The sequence below is a fragment of the Argiope bruennichi genome, chromosome 4, assembly GCF_947563725.1.
Source record: "Argiope bruennichi chromosome 4, qqArgBrue1.1, whole genome shotgun sequence".
Taxonomy (NCBI): Eukaryota; Metazoa; Arthropoda; class Arachnida; order Araneae; family Araneidae; genus Argiope; species Argiope bruennichi.
Genome location: NC_079154.1, coordinates 61,937,189 through 61,964,012, shown reverse-complemented (window position 1 = coordinate 61,964,012; position 26,824 = coordinate 61,937,189). Strand labels below are relative to the sequence as shown.

General features: G+C 27.8%; 2 protein-coding genes and 1 long non-coding RNA gene across 3 annotated transcripts in view; 2 read left to right on the top strand and 1 right to left on the bottom strand.

Annotated features, from left to right (window-relative positions):
• Positions 1-26,824, bottom strand: part of LOC129965368 (uncharacterized) — a 65,199-nt gene that overhangs the window by 18,228 nt on the left and 20,147 nt on the right. The gene's annotated exons all lie outside the window — the stretch shown is intronic.
• LOC129965367 (cuticle protein 10.9-like) lies at positions 1,378-6,745 on the top strand. Its single transcript, XM_056079199.1, has 4 exons — positions 1,378-1,459; positions 3,323-3,424; positions 4,867-5,259; positions 6,485-6,745. The coding sequence occupies exons 1-3, from the start codon at positions 1,448-1,450 to the stop codon at positions 5,236-5,238; spliced, it is 486 nt and encodes a 161-aa protein (XP_055935174.1). The 5' UTR covers positions 1,378-1,447; the 3' UTR covers positions 5,239-5,259; positions 6,485-6,745.
• Positions 13,546-19,228, top strand: LOC129965365 (uncharacterized). Its single transcript, XM_056079198.1, has 4 exons — positions 13,546-13,596; positions 15,473-15,526; positions 17,140-17,639; positions 19,128-19,228. The coding sequence occupies exons 1-3, from the start codon at positions 13,585-13,587 to the stop codon at positions 17,611-17,613; spliced, it is 540 nt and encodes a 179-aa protein (XP_055935173.1). The 5' UTR covers positions 13,546-13,584; the 3' UTR covers positions 17,614-17,639; positions 19,128-19,228.

Genomic DNA, 26,824 nt, shown 5'->3' with positions numbered 1-26,824 from the left:
AAAAATACTCAATGCCAAACATCATTTATAAGTGATAGTTGTTTTTATGATGATATTATTACTCGAATGAAAAGAGAAAATAATTTTCCATGAATACAATTATGCATTTATTTGAAAGAGTTATATTTTTAATAAAATATGAATCTATTGTTAAAATATTTAAAAATATAATATAGTACCAAACCTAATTTATAATAATTTATTATACAGTTTATGTTGATATTATTATTTTAATTATAACAAATATTATTTTATGACATAAAATATTTTAAATTATTACTTGCCGCTGAATCGTGTTATTGAAAATACTGGAATGTACAAGTTACTTTCCTTCGATTTAAGAAGTTTTCGTTCATATATATTAATAGTACTATACAAATGATTTTATATAAAATAATAATATATTTTAATGTTTTATGAAATTCTTCTCAATTTATTATTTTTAACTCGCTTTGTGGACGATTTCATTATATTCATACATGCAGTTTTCAAGTATTTATTTGTTTTGTTTATTTTATATAATAATTTTTAAAAAATTTGTCTAATGGTTGAACATATTCCATCTTTTGTCTACAGTGTTCGAACACAATACTTGATTCCTTATTGTGCAAAATACTTTAAATTCACAAACTTATGATCTTTCCGAAAAAAACTTCATTTCAAACCAATCATCATATTATAGAGCGTAACCCAATCTTTGAAATACCATTCAGACACTGGCAAAACATTTACTCTGCAACCAAAATTTCACAATACGTTCAAGATATCCATTAACCATAAGCAATACCTTTTCATAATGCGATCCAAAATTAATCACTTATTTTATTACGTGCAGACAGAAATTGATGAGATGAAATCTCGTTAAATTAAAGCAACATATTTACAAAATATCATGAGTAGAAGAAAAAAAAATGCACGATTAACCTAAATTTTTAGAAACACAGAGCTATTGTATCTAAAACTAATATCTTTTATACAAAATGTGACCTGATACTACATTTCAACCTTCGTTAGAGTTTTCAAATCAGAAAAAAAAATTGTTAAATTTCGTAACATTGAGGTATGTAACTTTCAAGGCGTGGCGTATCATAAGACACTAGAAACTGATGCATTGCACTTTCTCCCTCTCTCACTTTTTTTTTACAATGTAGTCCTATTTGGCCGCCGTGTTTGACCAGTGCTCATTTAAGTAGACAATGGGATTTCTCCCTCGGCCTTTTGTATGGACATTTGTTCCCTCAACAATGAGCGTGTTAATCTCGGTTTGAAATCAGCTTGACCTAGAATTCCCATCTGAGAACATATCGTTTCCTATCCGCTGTGTTGCCATTCCAAGAGGTATAAATACTGACCGTAGGTGCGGAATGTGGGATATACACAAAGAGGGATTTACTGGAACAGCAGCAGCTCACCTGTGTCCTGTGGAGTTTAATAAAAGTTCGGAAAAATGATCTTCAAGGTAAGTTGTCTGCAAGGAATACTGCAGACTTACTCTACAGCAAGTATTTCAGTGTGTCTTATATTAGTATGAAAGTAGTCTTGTAGAAAATGTTTATAATCGGTTGAAAATGATATTGGGGTTTAAACAAGGCAAATTTCAGCAAACTTTTTGTAAAAATAAAAGAAAGTAATATGGAAAAAATTTAAAATTTCGGGGAAATATCAAGAATTTTAATCTCCCTTTCCACTGAAATGCATTTAATAACTAATTTTATAAAGTTGGTGATTTTATTATTGCTGCTTTGTTCTGTTGATTAAAGAAAATGTCAGATTTTGAACAAAATAAAAAAAAAATGAACAGCCCAAATTTATTTTCTTTAGGATTCCAGAGCGCATTTTTCCAGAGGAAGGAATAATTTTTTTTCGCCATTACGGAATTTTCTATTCATTATTAGAATTGTAACTCGGTCCAAAATATTTTAATCCAAAGATTAAAACATTTTGGATATAGAAGTAATTAACAATGAAATATTCAATTCAAATGCTTTTTAATGAAATATCCAGTTCATAATTTAATTCCTTATACTTATGAGAAAAATGAAAAATGTGATTTGAAAGTGAGATTTCACAGTTGCATTTTATTTTAATTTAAGCATATTAAAATGTTTTACTTATAAGTCCGTTTTACTCCAGGCTTAGTTATTATTAAGAGAGCAGGACATTATAATTTACCATTTTTAAATTATCAAAATGGATTTACCTGATGAATTAGTTGTAATTAAGTCAAATTTAAGCGGAACTATGATGCACTTTTAATTTAAGAAATCAAGTCCTAAAGAGGCATCTTGTAGTTTCAAATTGAAGTGCTAAAACCGCAACCAATCTAACTGACTTGCTTTGTTGTTATAGTAATTGAAAATGTATTCTAAAAATAAATATATTAATACTAAAACGGTATAAAAATAAATACCTTATAATGCTCTTTTTCCTGAAGTTTTATAAAAATTAACATAATTATTAGTGTAAGTTAGTATTTAAAAGTAATTTCAGCTGTATTTTCATTTATTCTAGAATAAAAAAGTTTTACATTTCGAATATTTCCTACTAACCTCTTCACATATTTTTGAAAATCTGATATGTAAAACTCTCTCTATTTTAATTCTGTTCTGTTTCCATTACATTCGCATAATGCATACATTGTCTTTTTGTTCTGATAGCGGAATACATTGCATCAGGATTTGTTTCATAAAAAAGACGATTGAATATATTTATTTCATAGATTGCTACATCGGAAGAAGATTTTTAAGAAACGATGAATTCCTTAAACAAAATGTCTGAATTCTCTTGAAAAGCAGCTAATTTGACCATTTAAATTTAATGATTTAATTTTTAGATATGAAATCCTTAGAAATCTGTAAAATCTTGTTATTTGCTTTGTTCTATTTTATCAAATTTGTCCTATATATAACAATGTTCTTAAGGAAGATATTTTGATACTTTACATTCAGGAATAATATTAAAAAAAGATTGCCAATTAGAAAAATATAAATATTTGATAAAATAAATGGAATCTCATAAAAACACCGGAAGTAATAAAAAGAATTTTTGAGCGGAACTTAAAATTTAATTTTAGAAAAATAAATCCGGAAAGGTTTTGTGTGATAAGAAAAAATGTTAAGTCAATAAATTATAGTCATTTATGCATTTAATGATCGAAAGTTTGACAAAGAGTTTTTTTTAAAATTCAACTTTAGACATTCACAAACTTTTTTTTTGTCTTAACGCTTTCCTTATAGACTTCCTGTTTTATGGCATATGAGATAAAATAAAACAACCTTTTAATACTAATATTTAAATACATTAAAACATTTTTTTCCCTCAGGTTGCCTTGCTTATTGCTGTATCTGCTGTAGTTTCAGCCCAATACGGACATCATTATCCTGCTCATGGATACGGTCACGGTTATGAAGGCCCTCACGATTATGTAAGTGAAAGTGGTTCCTATTATATAAACTCGCCTTTTTTTTTATTGAACCCTTAACATAGAAGATCTTCCTCAAAGTGAAAGGGGAAACAATAAATTAGTTTGCGAAGAGGCCGTAGCGCTTTAGAGTTATGCATTCGCTTTCATTTTGAAATAGCAACGAATTGTTTATTATTTACAAGTTAAACAGAATCGTCGTTTTTGTAAGCAAAAGGAACTTATTTATATTTAAAATACCTAAATTTGATCTAAGTGGGAATGATATCAAGTCAAAAACAAAAGTTTATGAGACCTGAGGATTTTTTTTAGAAAATAAATAAATAAAAACATTTATTAGCTAGTTCAGTCTAAGGTACTTTACGCATAAAAAAAAGGAACTTTTATTTTAATGAGATGATATTACTTCTTAATGAAATAAATCAATAAAAGATAAGCCTTCTATTGCAATTTCCTAATAATACTTTAAAAAACAAATGAATATATTTTGTTAGTCACAATTATTAGACATACAATATAAATAAATGCATGATATAGCAATTGTATTAATAATTAAATGTATATTTCTGAGAAAATCGAAGATGACTGGCTTGTAACGATTACTCTCTTTTGTACTCTATTTTGTAAGATACTCTATTTTGACGTGCTCTATTTTGAAAAGATATTAAACAATCACAAAATTAGCTGAAAAGATAATTTTTTTTAATTTATAGTCAAGTCATTATAAAAAACACTAACAATAATTTGATGGATCAATGAGTTAAAAAAAGTATTTTAAAATTAACTTAGTTTTTGCCAAAATTCTTTGAATTTTTGTCTTAGTATATAAGTAGAATTTGAATACAAACATCATCATCAACTTATAAATGCAGTAAGCACTTTATTTTAAATATACTAAATAAAAAGTATAAATTAAAAAATACATCTTAAAAGTAATAAAATAAAATGAATTAAAAAATGTAATTGATTGAATTAAATATACGTTTAGCCGAAATATCTCCGAAATTCTATCAATGAAAAATAATATACTTCAAGGTGATGACAAAATTTATTAGTTCAGATTATTGAAGTAAATTTCAAATAAATGAAATCAATAATAATAAAAAAAAATACTATGAATATTTTCAGTTAATTGCTTGATGATAAATTTAATAAATTTAAAAAATCATATTGTGTGATATGAAGCTATGTAAAATAGATTCACATTAAAAAAAAAACGAACTTATAGTTTAGATGATTTCTGGGTGAAGAAAATATTGAAAATTTTCTTGAAATTCTTAAATTATTCTTTCAGAATTTTGTACAAAAAAAGATATTAATGAGTTCCCATAAACTGACGCGATTACTTTGAAACATTACAAGTTTGCTGAAAAAAATCGATTTTACTGTAATGAACTCATATTTTTAGCGCGCAATGTTCAACAGAAAAATTCCAATTGTTTCAGCATGCACCTCAACCTTACGATTATGGCTACGACGTAAAAGATGATTATGGCAACAAACAATTCCGAAAAGAAACTGGAGATGGCAAGGGAGCCGTGAAGGGAAGCTATGGATACGTTGATGCTCACGGTATCCACCGACAAGTCGACTATGTTGCTGACCACCATGGATTCAGGGCACAGGTCAAGACCAATGAACCCGGAACCGCCAACCAGAACCCAGCTGCTGTCGGTGTCCACTCTGCTGCTCCAGTTCATGTTCACGCCCCTGCATATGCTGCCCCATCTCATTACGCTCCTGTTCACCATGCTGGACCTCACTACGCCCCATCTTACCATATCCCATACAGGGTTCCCAAATACGCCTACTATTGAGCTTCTGCAAATTAAGTTATTGTAAGTATGAAAGTTAGATATGAACCATGATGATGCTTCTGTCATCGAACTAGCTGACAATACATTACGAAGTGTCCTTAGAATTTATATGCATTATGAGTAATGTATTATGAAAACCATTAAACTATCAGAGTTTCATAACTCATATTAACTAAATAACTCATAATAACTCATATAACTAAATAACTATTATTAACATAACTCATATTAAAATATAGAATCTTGTTAGCTATCGAAACATTTTGAACTGTCCAATATCATTGCACAGACATTTGTAAACGATCGATGGAATTGTGAATATAGCTAAAAGTATTATTTGATATTAGTAAGCATGCTTCCTTAATGATTACTTTCGCATTTTTTCATTGTGCATTTATTGTAGTTAATTTGAATCACCAACAAGTTCTTCAAGCATCTTTACAAAAAAGAAATCCATAGAAGTGAGATTCCACAAGCAAATGCAGGGCTTTCTGATTTAATTATCTGCTCATAGAAATCCCGTCAAGATAGTCCTTCAGGAGAAATGGAAGTTAAAATATTGCTATTCAGTTTCTTGAGAAATAACATTTGTTCTGTCATACATTAATGCAAGCATAATTATAAAAACCTCTTATCTTAAGGCTACTTTTTTTCTCAGCTATAAAGTCTTTCTAAACCACCTTAAATCGGTTCTTCAAACGTTTTTACACAAAAGAAAACTATTGAGATGAGATTCCAAGCAAACGCGGGCCATTTCGACTTAACTACCTACTCAACGAAATCTCGTCAAGATACTCCTTTAAAAAAGGCGGAAGTTAATATACTAGTATTTATTTTCATCAACAGTAGCATTTGTTTCTTTATCCATTGATGCAAGTATAATTATACTTAACAAAACATCTTATTTTAAGGTCACTTTTTTCTGACTAATAATATTTTTTTTAAACCGCTAGTGGTATAGCATACTGCCCTTATAATTTGTAGCAGATTAGTTTATATAACAACATCACTCTGGATTTTCACTGCTTCAGCAACATTTATTTATTGCTAAAATACATATGCTTCTATAAAATCAACGCAAACTGTCAAGATATTTTAATTCCAAACCAAGATCTAGTTAATGAAATTATTTGCAATTCTGCAACATTTTCCTCGAATTATTTTTGTAATAATTTTTCCTAATTCCAGTCCTAATTAATAATTCCTGAAAAGTCAGTAATCTTATATCTCTTCCACTTTTTTCCAGCTCGCTCGCCTCTGACCCTGATTAATGCGCTTGGAACGGGCAATGGAATGGACAAATACACCGGCTATCTTCGGAACGCTCCGATGATCAGAAGCCCTCCGAAGATACTGCACTTCTGCACACTATTTATCAACGCTAAGCTTTCGCATCGCTTGTAGAGTTGAGAAGGGTATATTATAGTGTATAAAATGTTATATACTCAGTGTTCTTGTTTTGTCCCGACTTGTTCTAGTGTGTGTGAAAGATGTTGCATGTAAATAAATGAGATTCTTTGATATATGACCTGCCTTGTGGTATATCTATTTTCTTAGGAAACTACACAAAACAAAGTACTATGAAAGCATTTTTCAAAAGTCATTTATTAAATTTGAAATCACAACAGCAAAACAACTACCCCCCCTCCCCCAATTATAATAAATCAAACATGAATGGATGCTTAAAGATTTAGCAGATTTTTTTAGTAAATATATAAAAGGAGTATTTATCAGGGAAAAAAGTAATAAGTAGTATCTATCATGTAAATATGTAAAAGGAATATTTATCTGGAAATATATAAATGGAGTACTTATCATCATCGATTTACAGATTTTTTTAGTAAATATGTAAATTGATGGTGGCAAATATTTAGAGGATAATAATAATCACTTTCATTAGACCTTTAAAAGATATTAAAACATTTTATATCTCTGATATCTGACTGACACGACAAAATATTCAACAAATGTTCTATTCTTAATCACTTAAATGGTATGCTCTTTTTTGAAATACTATAGATTTCGGAATAAAGAAATCAGGTTAAAATTTTAAAAAATGAGAAATATAATTCTGGCTTATTTTGAGCTAAGTTTTAAGTACAAGTTCTGCTTGAAAGAACTTCAATATATGATCGTATGAGGAATAAAAATAAATATTTAACAGACAGTTTTATTGTTGAAGATTTTTTGCTATAAAAACTATAACTAAAATCATTGATCTCTTTATAAATCAGTGATTTCGCCTCAGTAGAATACCTTTTCAATTATTACTACATGACAATTTTATGTATAGGAAACTGTCTAGGAATTTGTTTAGTTTTTTTCATGTATTAATGAATAAAATGGAACAGATATTTTTGACTGACGGATAAAAATCAGGAAAGTATTATTTTTGCCTTTTTCAATGAAAAACAACGGACACGTCTATAATAAAGGCGTCTATAATTTAATTATTCTAACATTTTCTTACATGTTTTTTTTAACTAGCAAAATTATCGACTAATATTTAAAGTTATGGAATCAGACATAAAACAAATTCATCGTACATAACAAATTATTTTTTCTTAAAAGAAAATTATTATGAATTAAATTAATGAATGAATTAATTAATTACGAAACTTAATTTAAAAACATATGATAGTTTTCTAATATCCTTTTTCTGCTAAGACTAAAGTGTAAATCTAATTCCTAAAAAATAATATAAATTTCCGAACTCAAAATTTTTAGAATGATTTAATTTTATAAAATTTGATAATTTAATGCTCCATACTAATGCATTAGAAATTGTCTTAGTGTCATTTCTCTTGAAGTAACTTTATTAAGAAAAATTATATTTAACAATATAACTGAAATGATAGAAATGACCATCTTATATATTTATGTAATTGAAAGGAATCATGAAATTTATTTTTGCTATACAAGGTTGAAATAAAAATAAATAAATAAATATAATTTTCTTAATTTTGTTTTACATTTAAGCAATTAATAATTATTAACTGAACTTAGTCTATACTGGACCTTTATACTAATATATAAAATTTTGGCTACTTGACTTATAAAATTTCTTTTCACTATTAGCTCTATTTTTGCTTGAACTGAAAATTTGCATGTGATTTTAATAACTGAAATCTTGTGAGATTTTTAGCAAGTTTTGTTTGCTTTGCTAGGTGAAGGATTTAAAAAATCATCTTATTAATTTTTTGTAAATTATGAATTACATCGAAATAAACAGTATTATGCAATAATATTGGCTTTCTTGAAACTTAATACAATTATTAATCCTGACAAAATGCCATTTTTTTCCTATTCTTGTATATATTTTGGAAGTTATCCATAATCAAGAAATCCATCCCGTTTATCTGCAGGTATTTGAAAGTAATGATAAAAATAACGATTAATGGTTAATATTTGGTACTGAGCTTTATTACCAGAATTATTGTTTTGTAACAAATTTTGAATTGTTAACGAGTTGATAATCAATCGATCTCTCTATTCGTATATATCTATAATATTAATTATAATAAGTTTGGCTTGTGGTCTAGTAAAGAAAATTACACATTTGTACCGCATTTTTGTTTCAACCATATTCACGCGTGATATCGCGTCACTATAGAGGAAAGTAGGAGGAATGAGAGTACACACCCTTGTGTTGCCGCTTTTCCTGATCTCCGATTCGGAGGCAGTTAAAAATATTGTGGCTGTGGTGGTTCTGGTCTTACTCTAGCTTTAGAACGGTCTTGCGAGCAAATTCTAATTAGAGAGTATACTAATTCAATGGAGAGGGCTTCTGAGGCTGCGTTGGCCTGTTTGGTAAGGTTGGTCTAAGGTTTTCGGGTTTCGGAGGTTCGAGGTACGATTCCATCGAAGAACTGTCCACAAGCAGCTCTTGTGCACGTTGAATCCGTCGGAGCCAATTGCCGTACCTCTGGTGTGATGTAGAAATTTAGAGTGGGCGCGCCACTTCAGGTGTCGTTGTCCTAATTTGATCGTGGTTCAAGATTATGAAGTCTGTTCCAAAATAACCCTACTGTTCCTATAAAACGTGAAGACTAATGTAGCTAAATCATATGGAAACTACTCCCGGTGAAATATTTTATTATAAAGAACTTCTTAAAATTGTTTTGTCCGAATAATCGTTTTGCATACAAAAAGAAGATTTTATCTCTAAAAAGGAGCTTTTTTAAGAAGCATTCCTATAATCCATCTAAGAATATTAAATGTATATAAATAAAAATCTTTAATAGGAAAAGGATAAGATTTAGATAAAAAACCAGAAAGTCATTTTTTAATTGAACTATTCTCAAGTGTTTTTTTTAGCTTAAAACTATCTTTTTTTGTTCAGAATTTTAAGTAAAACAGAATTAAATCTAGAGGATTATATTTTAAAAGAATCTTTAAAATTTAAGTTTTTAATATCAGATCTTTTTTGCAATTTTACATAAATACTTACTTCCTTTAAGCGAAATAACAAAAAAGTCTGGTTTTTATTGTTAAGTCATTTTGGAAGTAATCCATTAAAAAATTTGCATCATTTTCAGAATTAAAAGAAAAAAAATGAAAACAAGTAATTCTTATAAAAATTGGATTATATAAAATCAAAATTAATTTATACTTTAATTTTAAATGGCTAAATTGATCATTCTTGATTAAAAATAACTGATTAAAAATAACTAAAGTATAAATAATGACAACAGTAAAATATCAATAATTACAGTAATCAGACTCAAAATTTTGTTTTTCAATCATTTCAACACTAATACACGGAAGATTTTGTATCTTTAGAATTAAAAGAAGAAAAAGAGAAAGAAAAGTGTAAGAAGATTTTATTTAAAGTCAAAATTATTTTTAATTGATTTTTTAAAATGTCTAAATAAATAACTCATTTTCAATAATTGCTTAAATGAAATCAATTTTAATTACCCATTTTAATTATTAAGTTCATTTCTTGCTACCATCATATATTGATGCGTTTATGAAACAAATATAATTATTTCTTTAAAACTTAATAAAATGAAATGTTTTCAAAGTCTGTCTTCAGATTTATATAAGCAACCATTAATTATTAATAATTAATAAGTCTTTAATGAGCACAATATGTAACATTATTGAATGTTACTTTAAAAAGTTCAAGAAATTTTTTTTAAAAAAATCTGCTGTTTGGAAAAATTTATAATTTTGTTGACTTAGCATAAAAACAAGTAATATGAGCAACGCAGCTTTCTTGCACATACTTTCACATAAGACTATCAGTTAAAATGATTTTTTAGGCGTCAAATCTATATATATTTTTTTTTATATAAGCATTAAATGAAAATTTTCATCTATCCAGTATGCCGTGCTCCTAAGTTATAATATTCTTACATATGGGTGTACAGCCAGCATTGTGTAGCACTGCTTTTTGTAATTTACTGTAATTTTAGCACTTCTTTTTTCCGTATTCGGCGAGGGTCAACTTCTGGAATTTTATAAAAATGTGTAGGTCTCATTTTGTTTATGCAGATTATTATCATAATAAATATTATATATATAAGAGAATATATAGTATTCTCTTGTATATATATATAATACTAATATATGGTGTTCATTAATTAGTATTATATATATATATATATATATATATATATATATATATATATATATATATATATATATATATATATATATATATATATATATATATATATATATATATATATACAGGGTGTTCATTAATTATTGTCGGGGTTTCCGTACCTCATAATTTTCGAATAAAAAATATTACGTAAAAACCGATTACGTATTCGTAAAGTACAACTCAAAGAATCGCCTTCAGCTGAATGCCTACAAAGTGCAAATTGTGCAAGTTTTACACTTTAATATCATTAATAAAATTCTTTGAGTTGTACTCAAAGAATTTTATTAATGATATTAAAGTGTAAAACTTGCACAATTTGCACTATGTAGGCATTCAGCTGAAGGCGATTCTTTGAGTTGTACTTTACGAATACATAATTCTTTGAGTTGTAATTTACGTATTCATAATTCTTTGAGTTGTAATTTACGAATACATAATTCTTTGAGTTGTAATTTACGAATACATAATCGCCTTCAGCTGAATGCCTACAAAGTGTAAATTGTGCAAGCTTTACACTTTAATATCATTAATAAAATTCTTTGAGTTGTAATTTACGAATATGTAATCGGTTTTTGCGTAATATTTTTCATTCGAAAGTTATGAGGTATGGAAACCCCGACAATAATTAATGAACACCTTGTATTTTAATCATTATTTCACAAGCATGTGAATGCGATGACACAAGAATGAAATGATTTAATTAATTGAAATTTGGTGTGTAATCATGTGACTTCAATTATAGTTCCATGTCAAATTGTGGTTTCAATCAGCCGAAAGAAGGGCGTCCAAAATAAAAATTCGATATATGATACTTATGTATTAATCTTATGCCAGGGATTAATCACCGAAGAATCACACTCTTGATTCAATGAAATTGCTAAATTTCAATGGTGCAATTCAAAGATTAATACTTCTTTACATTGTTCATCAATACCATGCAAGGCATTTGTGGCTTTGCCGAGGACAGCAGTTTCACTTGTTGGGAAGGAATAAAGCTTTTATTAGAAAGTATGCAAGAAAGTTTTGGGAAAACCACTCATGTTGGTTTTTAATTTTATAATGACTTATTTATTTTTTGTTTGTTTTAATGGTACGGAAGGAGTTACACATTCAGAAATTTTCCTATGCTAATGATACATATGGAGTTGTTATCTGCACTCAAAAGCACTATTTAAAGGCACGGTACCGAATTCAGTTGATAATTTTCTATCAATTATTTTTTACTTTTTCAAAGATACCACCATTTTATCCATAAAGAGTTAACCTTGCTCTAGATTCGGTAGCTGACTCAATATATATAAATTTATATTGTATTGCGAATAGCTAATAAGCCTGTCTGTAATACAAAGTTACGATCCATAATTGGTGTTCTTTCGAGAAATCAGTAGCCTCATCATTGTATTTACTAAGGAAGATAGAACTAATTTTAAACATTCGAACACTTTTCATCCTAATACGTGGTTTAATATACTTTCATTAAAAACAGTTAGTTTCATCGCTGCTTTCTAAGGTTTAATAAATTGAAATGCTTAATCTGAAAAAAACACGCAAATTTTTAATACTTAATAAAATGAATTGTATTATCCAAATTCTCATTATTTTATGTATTGTTCAGCAATATTTAATACAAAGTGCATTTTTATGTATAACAATTTATACCTATATTCACTTTGGTTTACAAATTCGTTGTCTTTTACCTTTCCATTCGTATTTTCGCAGATGAAACTGAGAAAAATGTAAGTTTGCAACGTCAGTTTCCATACTCAAAAGAAATAAAAAAAATCAAGTAAAGGATTAAGAATATTTATGAATTATTTTTTTACAAACAAATCGGTATTTTATTAATCTGCATTATTGACTTGTATTAATTTATTTTTGTTGTTTTTTACTTCCGAGATTTCTTTTTCTACATCATGGGTATCTACTTATTTTCCTAGATTGAATATATTCCGTATTTGAATTTTCTAACAAACATTATTCAACATTTGCTCTGGAATAATTAAAACAAAGCATGATGTAAAAATTACTAAAAACTTTTATGATGGTAACACTAAAAAATAATTAGCATTTGATAATTTTGTAATAAGAGAGATTCAGAATAATTTATTTTAACTATAAAGTGTAACAAAACAATTTTGTATGTATGGGAAATAAAAAAATGGAACTTAGATATTTATTTTCTTTTCAGTGTTTAGAAAATGATAATACCTCTTTTGTAACTAACATCAGCATCGAAGGCTCAAAATCAAATCCAGTTGACACCCATCCTTCACGCTCAGTTGGTTCTACTTTTTTCATTTTCAATGACATAGATTGTCGATTTCTTGGTTACACCCAAGTTTTAATTTGACCTAGAACTTTTTTCAAACACATTTTCCTGCTTTTCTTTCAATTTCCTAACTATGGGAAATATATTAATCGATTTTACCTTTCACCGAGAGAAAACTACTTGAAGAATTTAGTCCAAAATTTTTCGATACAATAGAAATTTTTTTTCATTCAACTATTTTGTGGGAAATCGAAGAATTTGTTATTTCGTCATATATCGAAACAGCGTAGAATCTTTATTTCGTTACATTCAATATTTTTTTTTAAAAATAAGTCGTAGAACAGGTGTTTGGAATTTCAAAAAATACAGAGGAGATTTATATAAATATGGGGACAATTCCACATTCGAATCAGAATAACGTCAGCCCAGGACAAGTATCAGTTTTACCTGAAGCCAAAGCAAAATGATTTGTAAGGTAAGCTATCGAATTATTTTAAAATCTAAAGATAAGACGATAAGAGATTGGAAAAATCTGAAACATAAATTTTAAGATATTTTGAGGGGTAGTTGATCTTAACTTATCTATACATAAATGATTTACAAATACTGAGGAGTTAAAATTTCTCCATTGCATAAGGTATGATATTTTTCTTGTAGATCTTATGCCACAAATTCTAAATAATTTGGTACATCTTTCTCAACTCACTGGTTTAATATCTCTTATTTTTAAAATTGCTTAGATAATTTTATTGCCTTCGCCTAAAAAAAGATAACACAACGGTTTATAAAACGGAAATATTGATCTTATCCTCGACTTATTTTTCTAGGAAAGTCGAAACTTTCCTGGTTTGTCCTCTTCAAAATTCTCACTTTTAGAAAATATTTTGAGATTTTTTAGGTATCATAAACTAAAGGTTAAATGGGGTTTTTTATTGGCAGAGATAATCAATTCAGAATTTATAAAAATATAAGTTGCAGAATTATGAAAGGGGAATTTGATTGTGAAAAGAAGGCAGAAAAACTTTCCTGCTTTTCCTAATTCAAAATATTTATTTTAAAAGAATATACTGAAATTTCATTACTCATAATGAAATGGTTAACTTTCTTTAATGGCTGGAGATAATTTATAGAAATTTTCTAAAACTGCGCATATGTAAGAAGCGTATAATTGAACATTTTATTCTAATCCTGAATAGAATTGAATGTGTCTTATTATTCTTAAGAAATTTGACAGTGAATAAATGCTTTGTACAAACAAATAACTCAACTAAAGTACTGGATGCATTTTCACATAACTATAAAGGACACAAAGTTCTAGGATTTGCTTTCAAGAAGCCCCATTTCGGGATATTAGTGTGAGAAATGATTTTAATTATAATGATACCCTGTTTTGAAGGAACTATTTTAGAATTTTTTTTCATGATTTTGAATCGTGGTGAGAATGAACGAGAACAACTCCTTGGTCGTTACCCAGTTCTCCACCTTTCCACATTACATCAGCGGGATAGCGCATTTTACTAGAACCACTTACACGGTTGATTTTAGGCGGAAACAGGCATCAAGCTTGGAAATTTTTGGGCCTAGAACCGCAACACTACTACCATGCTTCCTCAATACACCAATACCATCAAACCAGTTCATTAATAACTATTAGTTACAAGTCAAATGTTGTTAACTAAATATAAATATTCGATTCTCAATGATGATTTCCGCTATGAATGAAAACATTATTCCTAATTATTGAACAAATAACGAATTTCGATTAGAAACTGCAAATAATAAAATAATTTGCAAAAATGAAAATAAATATTTCATTTTGAAGAAATCATTGACTTGAATCGTTTAATCATTATTACAATGAGGAAAATATTTAATATTTTGGCTTTGTTTAATTATTTATAACTATTGGCAACATGAAGTTTCAATTTTTTTTTCGTTTATTTTATAATATTTCTGTAATGTTCTCTTTTTTACAAGCCTTCTACAATTAAAAAATATTTATTCGTAAAAAAAACAAAATAAATAAGTAATTTTTCTATATTTTGCCACCATGATATTTATTATAGATCCTTAAAACATTTCTATTCAGTTAGATTATTTTTATATTAAAATTAAAATTTGCTTCATTTTATTTTTGCAACAAAATTAAATAAAGCAAATTTTAATAAACATATTAATTTTTATATTGTTGTAAAATAATTTTTTGATATAATAATAGAAATTTAAGAGAAATAAAATTTTTAAAATTATGAAATATATACCATTATTCATTATCGAGAGCAATCATTATCGAAAATTCTTTTATTTCAGTATTTTATCATTTGTAGTAAAAACATATATATATTTTTCAGATTGCTATTCTTCTTTCTACTATCTCCATGGTGATAGCTGATGGCTATTTAGGGGTAAGCAAATATAAATCATGTTTATTTCTTCTGTGTTTCAATTACATTTATTATTATTTTTACATTGTTCTCGTTCGATTTCCTTTAGTTTAATTTAAATAGCATACATTTAAGTGTGAGAAATAAATGCAAGTTTCATAAAAGTTAAATTTATTTTTTAAAACCTTATACTCTTTAGAAAAATTAAAAATTAAATATTAAAAAAAACAATTATAAAACGTTTAAGTTGAAATGCTTTATAGGTTTTAAATAGTCAATAATAAAAATTCTCATTCAGATAACAGTTACTTCATTCCATTTTAAAATAATAAGTTTGTTTTTCTCTCCTCAAATTCCCGAATGATAGCAAAATATTGATCTTTGATGCAAAATTTCGCTAATTACTTGATCCACTATCTTTAATCAAATAATTTCAAAATATTTTACTTTAAAAAACCTGAAAAACCTTTCTCCGATCTATAAATTCAGCATTTAGTAAAATACTATTTAATTCGTAATAAATTGTCATTACCTCTTATTTTTAGAAAACCTTTTTTATCTCTACTTCAATAAATGGCCATAATATTCATTTTTATTTACGAAATGCAATAATTTACGCGTATTTCAAAAATTCTTTCTTCGATCGCGCTTGCCATGACTCGCTAAACTTCTTCTCTGTTTTGCAGTCTATAACCATATTACCCGATTCGTACAATATTACTATTCTACAGCATACAGAATATTCCTGTCTTACTCTATACTGATATTAAAATATAGAATAACTAAAAGGTATCTGTAAACTAAATCTGAACGGAATATTTTGAAAAATTTCTGACTATATAATGTATATATAGGGTGTCTGAGTTAAACGTAATCAAAAATTATTACTTTTTATTACGAAATTATCCATTAGAATTTTAAAAAAATACTTAAATAGTAGGAACACTTTATCTTTTAATACCAAAAATTTCAATGTGTGCCTCTTTTGTTGGAGACAAATGTCTAAACAGTGACTGTGTTCCCTCCAAATTTTTCGTAACTTATAAGGAATCGTTTTACGAATTGCGTAAATGATATATTCATGAATTCTCAATTTTTTAGTGTATGCGTAACGGAATTACTGAATACTTAAGAGTGTCGAACTAATGGAATTAAATCCGGAAATCTTGATTGACCGGCAATCGGGCTCCCACTTCTAATATAAATTCCTGAAAATGTCATATTCCAAAATGTGGCAATATTTTGCTTATAAGATAATGTGTCTTTCTGTTGAAGCAAGAAATACATTAGAATTTATAGAACTTACAAAAACTTCAGCATATCAAGTTAAGCACGTCTCGTAACACTGTATTTGAAAATGTGTAATTCTGCAATAATAAGTCATAACATTTTTATACTTTTAGTTCGGACGCATGGTATATTATTGAAATATTGTTAATGGTTATCATGATGCATAAAGGTTATAAAGTTTCATGATAAACTTCATTGTGACACAAAAATTTCATTTGAGTTACTGCTCACAGTAAAATTTAGCTTAAATCTGTACTTACTCAACCAAACACATTTGCTTCAACCAAATCATTTGACTTAATATGAAATATAACTAAGATATTCCTGTTCCTTATTTTTTCCAGCACTACGCAGCTGCCAAACCCTATGCCTTTGGCTACACCGTTAAAGATCATCACGGTGAGAAACACCGACAGGAATCCGGTATTGGTGGGCAACACGTTCAGGGAAGCTATGGATTCACTGACAATAGGGGCATCCAAAGGCATGTTGACTACGTTGCCGATCACGGTGGATTTAAAGCCTCAATAAAAACCAACGAACCTGGAACTTCTAACCAGGATCCTGCAGCTGTCAATATCCACTCCTCAGCCCATCCCTACTATGGAGCCGGATATGGAGTCCATGGAGGCTATGCAGGACATGCTGGATCATTGGTAGGGAAAAGCTATGGAGGATATGGATATGAAGGATATGGATATGGAGGACACGGATATGGAGGACATGGATATGCAGGACTTGGGTATGCAGGGCATGGAGGTGATAATGGAGCTTATGGACTTGGTGTCTACGGCCATGGTGGTAAAGGAGTATGGTGATTAGCTAACGGCCATTAGTTTTAAAGGTATTTTTTCGTATTAAGTATCTAACATAAAAACTTTTTGAAAAAAATTTATTATTAAGGAGACTAGCAGTGCGAATACGTATGACTTTATATACATATATGATATCTTGCATTAGATACTTTCATTTTATACAGCCTGACTTTTTAAATGATCTGTAGGTTTCTTTTAAGTAATCTCCAGATAAAAATTTACATTTGTTTGACAGAATTTTTTTTCCCATTTACGATACAAGCATATAATTATAAAAATTATTCCAAGGATATTTATCCGGAAAGAGTTAGGTATCTGTAACGGTCTTAAAAGCTTGAGGTTTTGTAAGATGCTGATTATTTACCTTATGATGAAACAAATGTTTACGATAATGCACATGCTGCATAAGATGCTGGTGCTATATTTCAGTTTTAGGTAATTTAAGAATATTCAAATTAATTAAAGACTTGATAATGCCACTTTTAAAAGAATTTCTTATTTGTATAAGCGCAAATAAAATATGAAGATTAGTACAAAAAATGAGAAGACTTCTAATAATTATATCCATTGTATTATGAGCTTTTTTAGAAAACATATCATGACACGTTACAATGAACACTAGAAAAGACATTTCTCCCTTTATTTCTAATAAAGAAACATCAATATAGATATTAATAAAAAGTTTATGAAATAAAAAAACAATTTTAAATCTAAGATTTAGAAAGAAGCATTACATGCTTTGGAATGTAATAATTAGATTAACATGCACTCACAAAGAAGTGACCTACGATTGATCGAGAAAGAAACGAATTTGCTTAAAATTCATCCCTTTGTTGGAGTTGAAGTTTGGAAAGGAGAGTTATTAGTTCAGGTATCGTTCGAGACCTTGTCACCAAACTATGATTGAAAATTTCAAGTGTTACTCAAAATAAATCTCGAATCGCTTACAATTCTTCCTTTAATAAAATTAAAATGGCGGGATTTTCATTTGGTATTGAAGAGAAAAAAAAATGAATAATTTTATAAGCTTCAAGAAAAAGAATTATCATATTTTGAAATGTCATAACTTGTAGATATTTTTTGCGTTTATTTAAAAACAGAAAGAAAATATACCGTCTGTCTCTTGCTATATAGTGACGCTTTGTGTTATATTTATATTCATTCTTCCTAAAAATAACTTTCTATTGTTTTCGAAGCTTGATAAAATCCTTAAAGTGTTATGATATAAAAAGCAAAAAATTTAAAATGAATAAAACACAAAGACTCCAGAAAAAAAAGTTTTAATAAAGAATTAATAAAAAAAAGTCTGAAATAAGAAAATCCATTTTAAATCCATGCTAATTTACAAATGTATTGAAAATTTTCATATAAATATATTGCAAAATATTTATATGCTTGATATTTGATATTATTTGGATATGATCCTGATAAAAAATCTAACAAGAAAAACATTTTTTTAGTATTTGATTTTAGAATATTTTTTGAATATTTTAATTGTTCTCATTTTTCTTTTTTAGGTTTTCATTCAGGGATACGCTATCAGGACTGTAACATTTTTGAATCGCTTTATCATCAGGGTTGGTGTTAGCATTTTTGAAATATTGAAATTTTTCGCTTCTTGTAGACATTTGTTATCATTTATATGCAGCATTTAAAGACAGTGTGATATTTACATATATTTTCGTTACGAAAAAATATTGCCATTTGGAAATGATATTGTAAATAAACATTGGTTCATTAAAAAGATTTGTTTTCCGTTTATTTGTGGCGAACAGATATTTTGCAAATGATATTTTTGTTCGTTTTTATATTTTCATCATTGAAAAGAATTTTTTTACTGGAAAAAAAATTACAAATTCTCATTTGGAACCTACAAAGAGAAGTAAAACTTTTTTGAAATAACTGTGGCAGAAAAGTATTTAATACAAATGGAAAGCGAATTATCGTGGAATTATAATTTAAAAAAATACAAATTCTCGTTTGAAATCTACAAAGAGAAGTAAAAAAAAAATTTTTTTTAACTGTGACAGAAGAGTATTTAATACAAATGGAAAGCGAATTATCGTGGAATTATAATAAAAATAGGTAAAATAAATTAAAAAAATTAATTAATTAATTTCTAGGATATGATCAACAATTTTATAGGAATTATTGACAAAAAATAAAGAAATAGAAATGATTTTTTTTTCATATTTTCAATACAAGTAAAAGTTATTTTAATCGTATAAGAAGGAGGAGACTGAAATATTTGTTTACGATTTCTGAAAGTATTGTATAAGAAACATCTGTTTTTAAACAAATAATGCTTTTATATAAAGTACTTTTTCAAGCAAGGAAGAAAATGTAAAAATAATTATGAGATAAATGCAAAAAAAAAAAACAATAAATTTTTTTAATTAACTATAAACAATTGCGTATAAAGAGTGTTTATTAAAATTGCAAAGTAAGCTATTCCGGAGTGAATAAACAGACAAATAAATAAAAATGTTAAATTTTAACTAATAGGAATTTGGAAAGTAACCAACGTACTTTTAATTCCATTTCTGATAGAGAACAATCAGAAACAAAATGCGAAAAGAAAACGCTATTAAAATTATTTGTAATATACAGATAAATATTTTCATGATATTAATTTCTTACTTGACCATTTAATGAAAGATTAACCGACCGGGTGATGCTGGAAAATTATTCAATGTTGATCCGAATATCTGAAATGAAGTATTTTTTTAAAATGATTAATAATACATAATTTAATCTATTATTTAATTTTTAAAGCCCATATTGATGACAATGAATTAAATATTTAGGGATACAAGATGTAAACGGTGAGATTTTTAGAAGATTATGGATACAAAATATTTATAGATAAAAGATGTGATATTTTAATATTTTTATAAAGAATGAAAATTTAATTAAATGATTTTTTTAAAAAAAATATTTATTTAAATGTTATCTGAAGCAAACAATTAGTGATTGTGGAAATTTTCTGTCAGATTATAGAAATTCATAAATAAAGAATTTAGATTTGATAATTTTCTCGTTGCTGTTAAATTTATCATCACAGAAAAAAAATTAGCAAAAAAATTGAAGATTGTTTCTTTGTAAATTTTAGAAAATTGATTTTGGATTCTAAAAATATAGGATTTGAAAAAGATTTAAATAGTTTTAAAATTAAAAGAGATATGTCTATAAACTGCAGAGGAAATTCAATAATATATATCGAGTTTAAATTCTACAAAATACAAATAATATAAAATATTTATGTTGATTTTATGTAAACAATTTTGCCAAATAAAAACAAACAAGTGTACAATTTATATAACAGAATTTCATTAAAATGTACAAACTTGAGAGTTGAGCAATGAATTCATCATTTAAACCTCAAAATGCTTGGTTATTATAAAAAATAATTATTGACCATCGATCATTATTATCTATCTATTATTACTAGTTGAATAATTTTAATTTTTTAGTTAATATAATTTTTAAATTAATTTTTTAAATGGTAACTATCGTGCCTGTGTGATCAGATTTTACAAAAGTTAATTATTCTGAAAAACAAAGGGGGGCGGTGGCCTGGTGGTAAGGTCTCGGCTTCGGAACCGGAGGGTTTCAGGTTCGAGACCCGATTCCACCGAAGAACCGTCGTGTAAGGGGGTCAGTTGCACGTTAAATCCGTCCTGACCAAATGTCCTCCCGTTGTTATGGTGTGGTGTGGAGAGGGGGGTGCCAGCTCAGGTGTCGCCCTCGTCATCTAACCGCGGTTCAAAATTACGAGGTCCATCCTAAAATAGCCCAAGTGTTGCTTCAAACGGGACGTTAATATAACCAAACCAAATCTGAAAAAAAAATCATTATTATAAAATAATAGAGATTGCAGAAGAAATTTTGTTGAGAAAACAAAATAGCCTTTTCAATTAATTATTTTATGTATTATTAGTATTTTTTGCTATGTAATACGTCTGGAACTATGTATTGAGAAAAATTCTCTTTAATTCTGAAGATTTTACAATGGCCAAGAACAATCTTAAGAAATCGGTGTCTGGCATTTAGTTTTCTTGAAAAGCTTAAAAGTCAAAGTATTTTCTGGTATGTAATATACCTAGGATCTCTTTTTTACCCGAGTCTCTTCAACCCTTCCAATTTTAGAAAGTAAATGTAATTTTAACGAGTTATTGTCTATGCATCCTTTTCATGTGTTCCCATTCTTCTCCCATTCAAAAGACATAGAAAAAACTTTTTGGGGAAGTTCGATTTTATTCTCGGTCGGTGCTAAATGACCATTTTCCAAACAACTAGCGTTAGAGGAAGTGAGATCGGACAGATTAAGGAAGCCGGCGCTTTTTTCAATTCAATTCAAATTCGATTGGGCTCGAACGGCTGCCACCTTTTCAGTAGCATTCTAGTTTTAATGGATAAATAGATACAACAAGCTCTCAGCACTGTTTCTGTTCAAAAGATTGGGAGGGTGATTGAATAGATCTTGATAGTAGAAAACTGATACGGAAACTTAAGGAACAAGGGAAAAAGCGACGTTTGATAATGGGTTGTAGTTTAGACTTTTTCCCTTTGTACTCGGTGAGGCTAATATCGTATTCTCATTCCTGTTTTCTAGTGTTCCCAATTCCCTCCAGCATTTTCACAGTTCCATATATAAATTCAGTGTTTAATATCTACTTTTAATAATATGGTAACAGAAATTATAATATAACTAATTCTTGTCTCACTTTTGTAGAAACTTGAACATTTAAAAATATACTTTGGTAAATTCAGGTGTGCCTCGAGGTTGACCAGGGTGGAGAGGATGTTGGGAACAAGATTACATATAATATTTTAATTGCACACTTGGCACGACCTATTTAAAATTAGTTTGTATTTTGAGAAAATAAAGAGATGTTTTGATACTTTTCAGTCTAATTTGATACCTACAAGTTAACATATACTCAGATAATACGATTAATTATACCTTGCTTCTCAGTACCTTCAATTAAAACGTTGTTTTTATTGCCTTCTCATATACGAACTATACAGAGAAAAAAAATACTGTAATCGTTAAAAATAATAAGACTTGAGATATTGACGAATTCCCACATTTTGTGCTTTTGAGAGTACGAAAAGTACGTCTTTAGATTTATACATTTTTGTCTATCTACCATGAACATGAAAAGCACTTTGAGATAGACTGATGAAATTTGGTATATGATCTTTATACGAAATTTGTAGATTTCATTCAAATTTTGAAAGAAATCTATTCAGAAGAAGTCTGTCTGTCCAGTTGACCGAGAACAAGGGAACATGATGATTACAAAATGTTGAGAGCCGGGTAGATAAAATTTGGTGCACAGACTTAGAATTTAAAATATATATATATAAATATATCAAGGGGTACAGCCTGTTATCAAGAATGTCTGTTGGTTTGCACTTTCGAAAGCATTTAAAGGAGATAATTGAAAAACCCATTGACTTAAATTTATGAAATTTAGTATTTGATTTTTTTTATTACAATTGTGGTTCTGTATCAAATATTGATTTTAATCAACCAGAGAGAAGGTGTCCAAAATATACATACGACTGTCTGTCACTTGTTTATAAACTGCATCCCAATTTTGTTTATATTTAATTAATTAATTAATTTTCTGCTTTGATGAATATTTTCTGAATAAATTCATAAGATGATAATTAATGACGTGTTTTATGCATTACATTTGTTATGCATTTACGGAATGCATATTAAAAAGATATTAATTAACCTGAACCGTTTTGTATATTTGTTTGGAAGTTTTTTAAAGTGAATATGCCTTTTTAGTAAAAAGTTAAATCTCAAATAAAACCTCGAAAAATTTGATTTAATAATGTAAAATAGACGCTTAGAAAAAGACAGCACTCTTTTCACATCACAGATATACTATAAGCTCTTTCATTTCCATTCATTTTATTTATTTATTTATTTAAAAGAGAAACTGTGACCAAAAAGACGTATAGAATGCGAACAGATATTTAAAAACATTGAGTATCAGTACCATCTTTTATAATTGTGTGTTTCAAACTTTTCCCATTTTTCTCTGGCCAAAATCTCTGGCTATTTTCTAAGAATAAAATTAAAAAATCTACAAAACTTTGGATTTCGTAACTTTAAATCAATCTATGACCATCTCGAGTAAACCCTGCCCATTGATGACAATTTAAATAATCTAAAATTGTCTAAAGTAATGATGCTCAAAGCTTCATAGCTCGAAGAGCTTCAATTACAAAAGAGTAACTCTTTTTTGTTTAAAATTTTTATATGTCGAAAAATATTTTACTGACTATGGCTGATATACTTGAAGGGCTGTTTAGAAATATTATAATTTTTTTAGAATATAATTCGTTGATTCAAACAATGTAAAATATAATTTCTTATGTTATTTAAAGCCTTCAATAGAGTAAGACGAAATGCCTATTTCAAGAGGTTTAGATATCTGACTTTTGGTTCATGATTAGAGTTAGAACCCTGCACAAAAAAATTAATTATTAAAATTATTATTTGAATCAATTATTAAAGCTTTGTAATTATAGTTTTGTTTTAGATGCTAATAAAAATCTTACAATTATTTACATATTCAAAGTATGCAAAACATAAATGAATGGAAAATTTTTATCGACCACAAGCAAAAATAATTTTCTACTTAATCTCGTTAAACGAAAGCTCTATTTCTTGAATAAAGGGCGAACAAAACGATCCAAATTAAATTAGTAAAAAGAAATTGTTACCGCCGATAAAATAAAATATGTCTTTTTGCCTGTCCCATTGTTCCCACTATCGTCTCTAAAAGCATTCACAATGGAAAAAGAAAGTTAATTTGTTTTTAACTGCGGTCATTTCACTTTCGATTGCGCGTCAAACACCCAGTTATGACTTTTCCTTCACAACTGTCCTTCGCTGCAGGCAAAGTAGTCATTTTTAGATCCGGACACGCTCTGATGTAATGACTTCCTTCAACGGACTCGTTACCTGAACGGAACAAACGATTCGCGTAATGTGGGTCGTAACTCAGTTGCGCTTTGATGGTTCCGATATCATGACTTATGGGCATCTGGAAGAAGGAGGGGAGCACACGAACGAACGTGAAGTCACGTGCGAATGAGAAATCGTTTGTTCCAAAAATTTAAACAGATAAACCACCAAACTTTGTTCTCAAAAAATATCACAGAAAAAAGACAACAGAATAATATATATACATAAACATAGAAACTATTCTGCAATGAAATCGTAACGAAAATTGTAAAGAATTATTTCATAAGTATTTAGTAAAGGAAAAAAATATATATATTATTCTGTGTTGGTAAGTGAAGATAAAAGTACCTGACAATATGACTAGAGCAAATTACTTTACATAAAATAAAAATTTATCATTTTTTTTTATTAGTAACACTTACAACATGCCATTGAATACATATCTAAATATAAAAGATAAATAATTATACGATAATAAATATGGAATAATTCATATTATGAGATTCATTATGAAATGCAACTATACATCATACAGACAGACCTAATTGGAATTGATTTCTGTTGAAATTTGATAGAAATCTATTAATTTTACTAAGACCACTTCACAAATTTCATTTGCCGTACTTAAAGCGTTTTTCAGTTATTGAATGACAGACAGACGGGCAGCCAAAATTCCAGAAATGTGGTTTTCGGATTCAGGCAGGTATGAAACATGGCCAATTGTCAAAATCTAGAATTCGAATTTGTTCATTATTATAAAATTTTCTCTTTTTATGCTTCTTATACGTGAACGAAAAAAAGAAAGATCATCCATTGTTTTAATAACTAATTCAAAACATAAAGCAACTTTCTTTAAATTTATGTAAGGATTTCATAACTGATCTATACTATAAACTATCTTGAAAGTAAAAAAAAAATCATGTAAAAAATGTTTGAATTGAAGAATTATTATCATATTCCAAATTTCATTTTAGATAGATAGATAGATAGATGGATAGATAGATAGAGATAGAAAGAGAGAAAGGGCTTATTTTATATCATTACATAACTACATAATAATATTTTCAAGAATACGCTCCGATAAAGATATAATGCATTTTGTAGAAAAAATGCTTTTAAATGTCTGCTTCATTGAAATTTTCTTGATTTATCATGACATAAAAAAATTAACTAATTAAAAATAGTCATTTTATCTTATATACCTTTAGCAGTACATCCTAATCGCCTTTTATAATTTTATCAGTATTTTTATAGCTTGCATGTCTTTATGGATGCACTTTTTTGAACGCCTTTCATACTTTGCATGCCTTCAAGCAACACTAAGCATCCATGTTTAATCGTAAAAAACACACTTTTAATAAGGAAGAGGGAAATCTTATTTATGATTTTTTTTCAATCAAATTGATCTAACACGCTTGCATTTTGATAAATTTTCCTAAAGGTTTTATGTCTGCATTGCAATCTTGATCCATTTTTATTATATTGCAATAACAGATAGTTTTAATTGATAAAAGAAATTTTATTGAATATCTTAAAGATTGGTTTCGGACGAAATTGAATTCAATAAAAACGTCATCATTAAAATGCATTATAATATCCTACTTCCTTGCTTTTTGGTATCCTCAATTAATCTTTCCGAACTAGTATAGCAAAGATTTTTGAAAAGCATACTTCGTATTCTTAAAAAAAAAATGCATTTTCCCTAATTTTTTTCAATAAAAATATCACTATAATTAAATTTTGAATTTTCATAAAGAACTTGTTAATAAAGTTTGAAACTACTTATTATAAACTTTTTATCCTAAGTTAATGAATGATATTGAGGTAAAATGTATGTAGCTACCTCAAAGATAGTTCCTAGATCTTTACAATATTCACAGTGACTAAGGATAATATATATTGATAAAATATTAAAAAAAATCAAAAAGTAATTTATAAGACATATACACTTATCGAAATAGTTTCTATAGAAAAAAATATATTTCAAATGGAAGTCTGACAGTTGATAAAAATAGAAATATTTGCTATTTTCTCTGAAACTAAAGAAACAGCAGTAATTGACAGTCGAAACAATTTTTTTAAAATATTTCACATTTGAATTTGTTATTCAAGGTTTTGAAAAGGCTTTCATATCATAATAATTTTCATTGTTCAAAATATTGTTTAAAAAGAGACAATACTCATTTCACAAAACTTTTGAAACTGACAAAATATCCAAAT

What these genes read in the sequence shown, in the direction of transcription:
- LOC129965365 (XM_056079198.1), top strand. An exon ending in TAGCTGATGGCTATTTAGGG is followed by an intron (nt 15,527 to 17,139) that starts GTAAGCAAATAT and finishes TATTTTTTCCAG; the next exon opens with CACTACGCAGCTGCCAAACC.
- LOC129965367 (XM_056079199.1), top strand. An exon ending in ATGAAGGCCCTCACGATTAT is followed by an intron (nt 3,425 to 4,866) that starts GTAAGTGAAAGT and finishes CAATTGTTTCAG; the next exon opens with CATGCACCTCAACCTTACGA.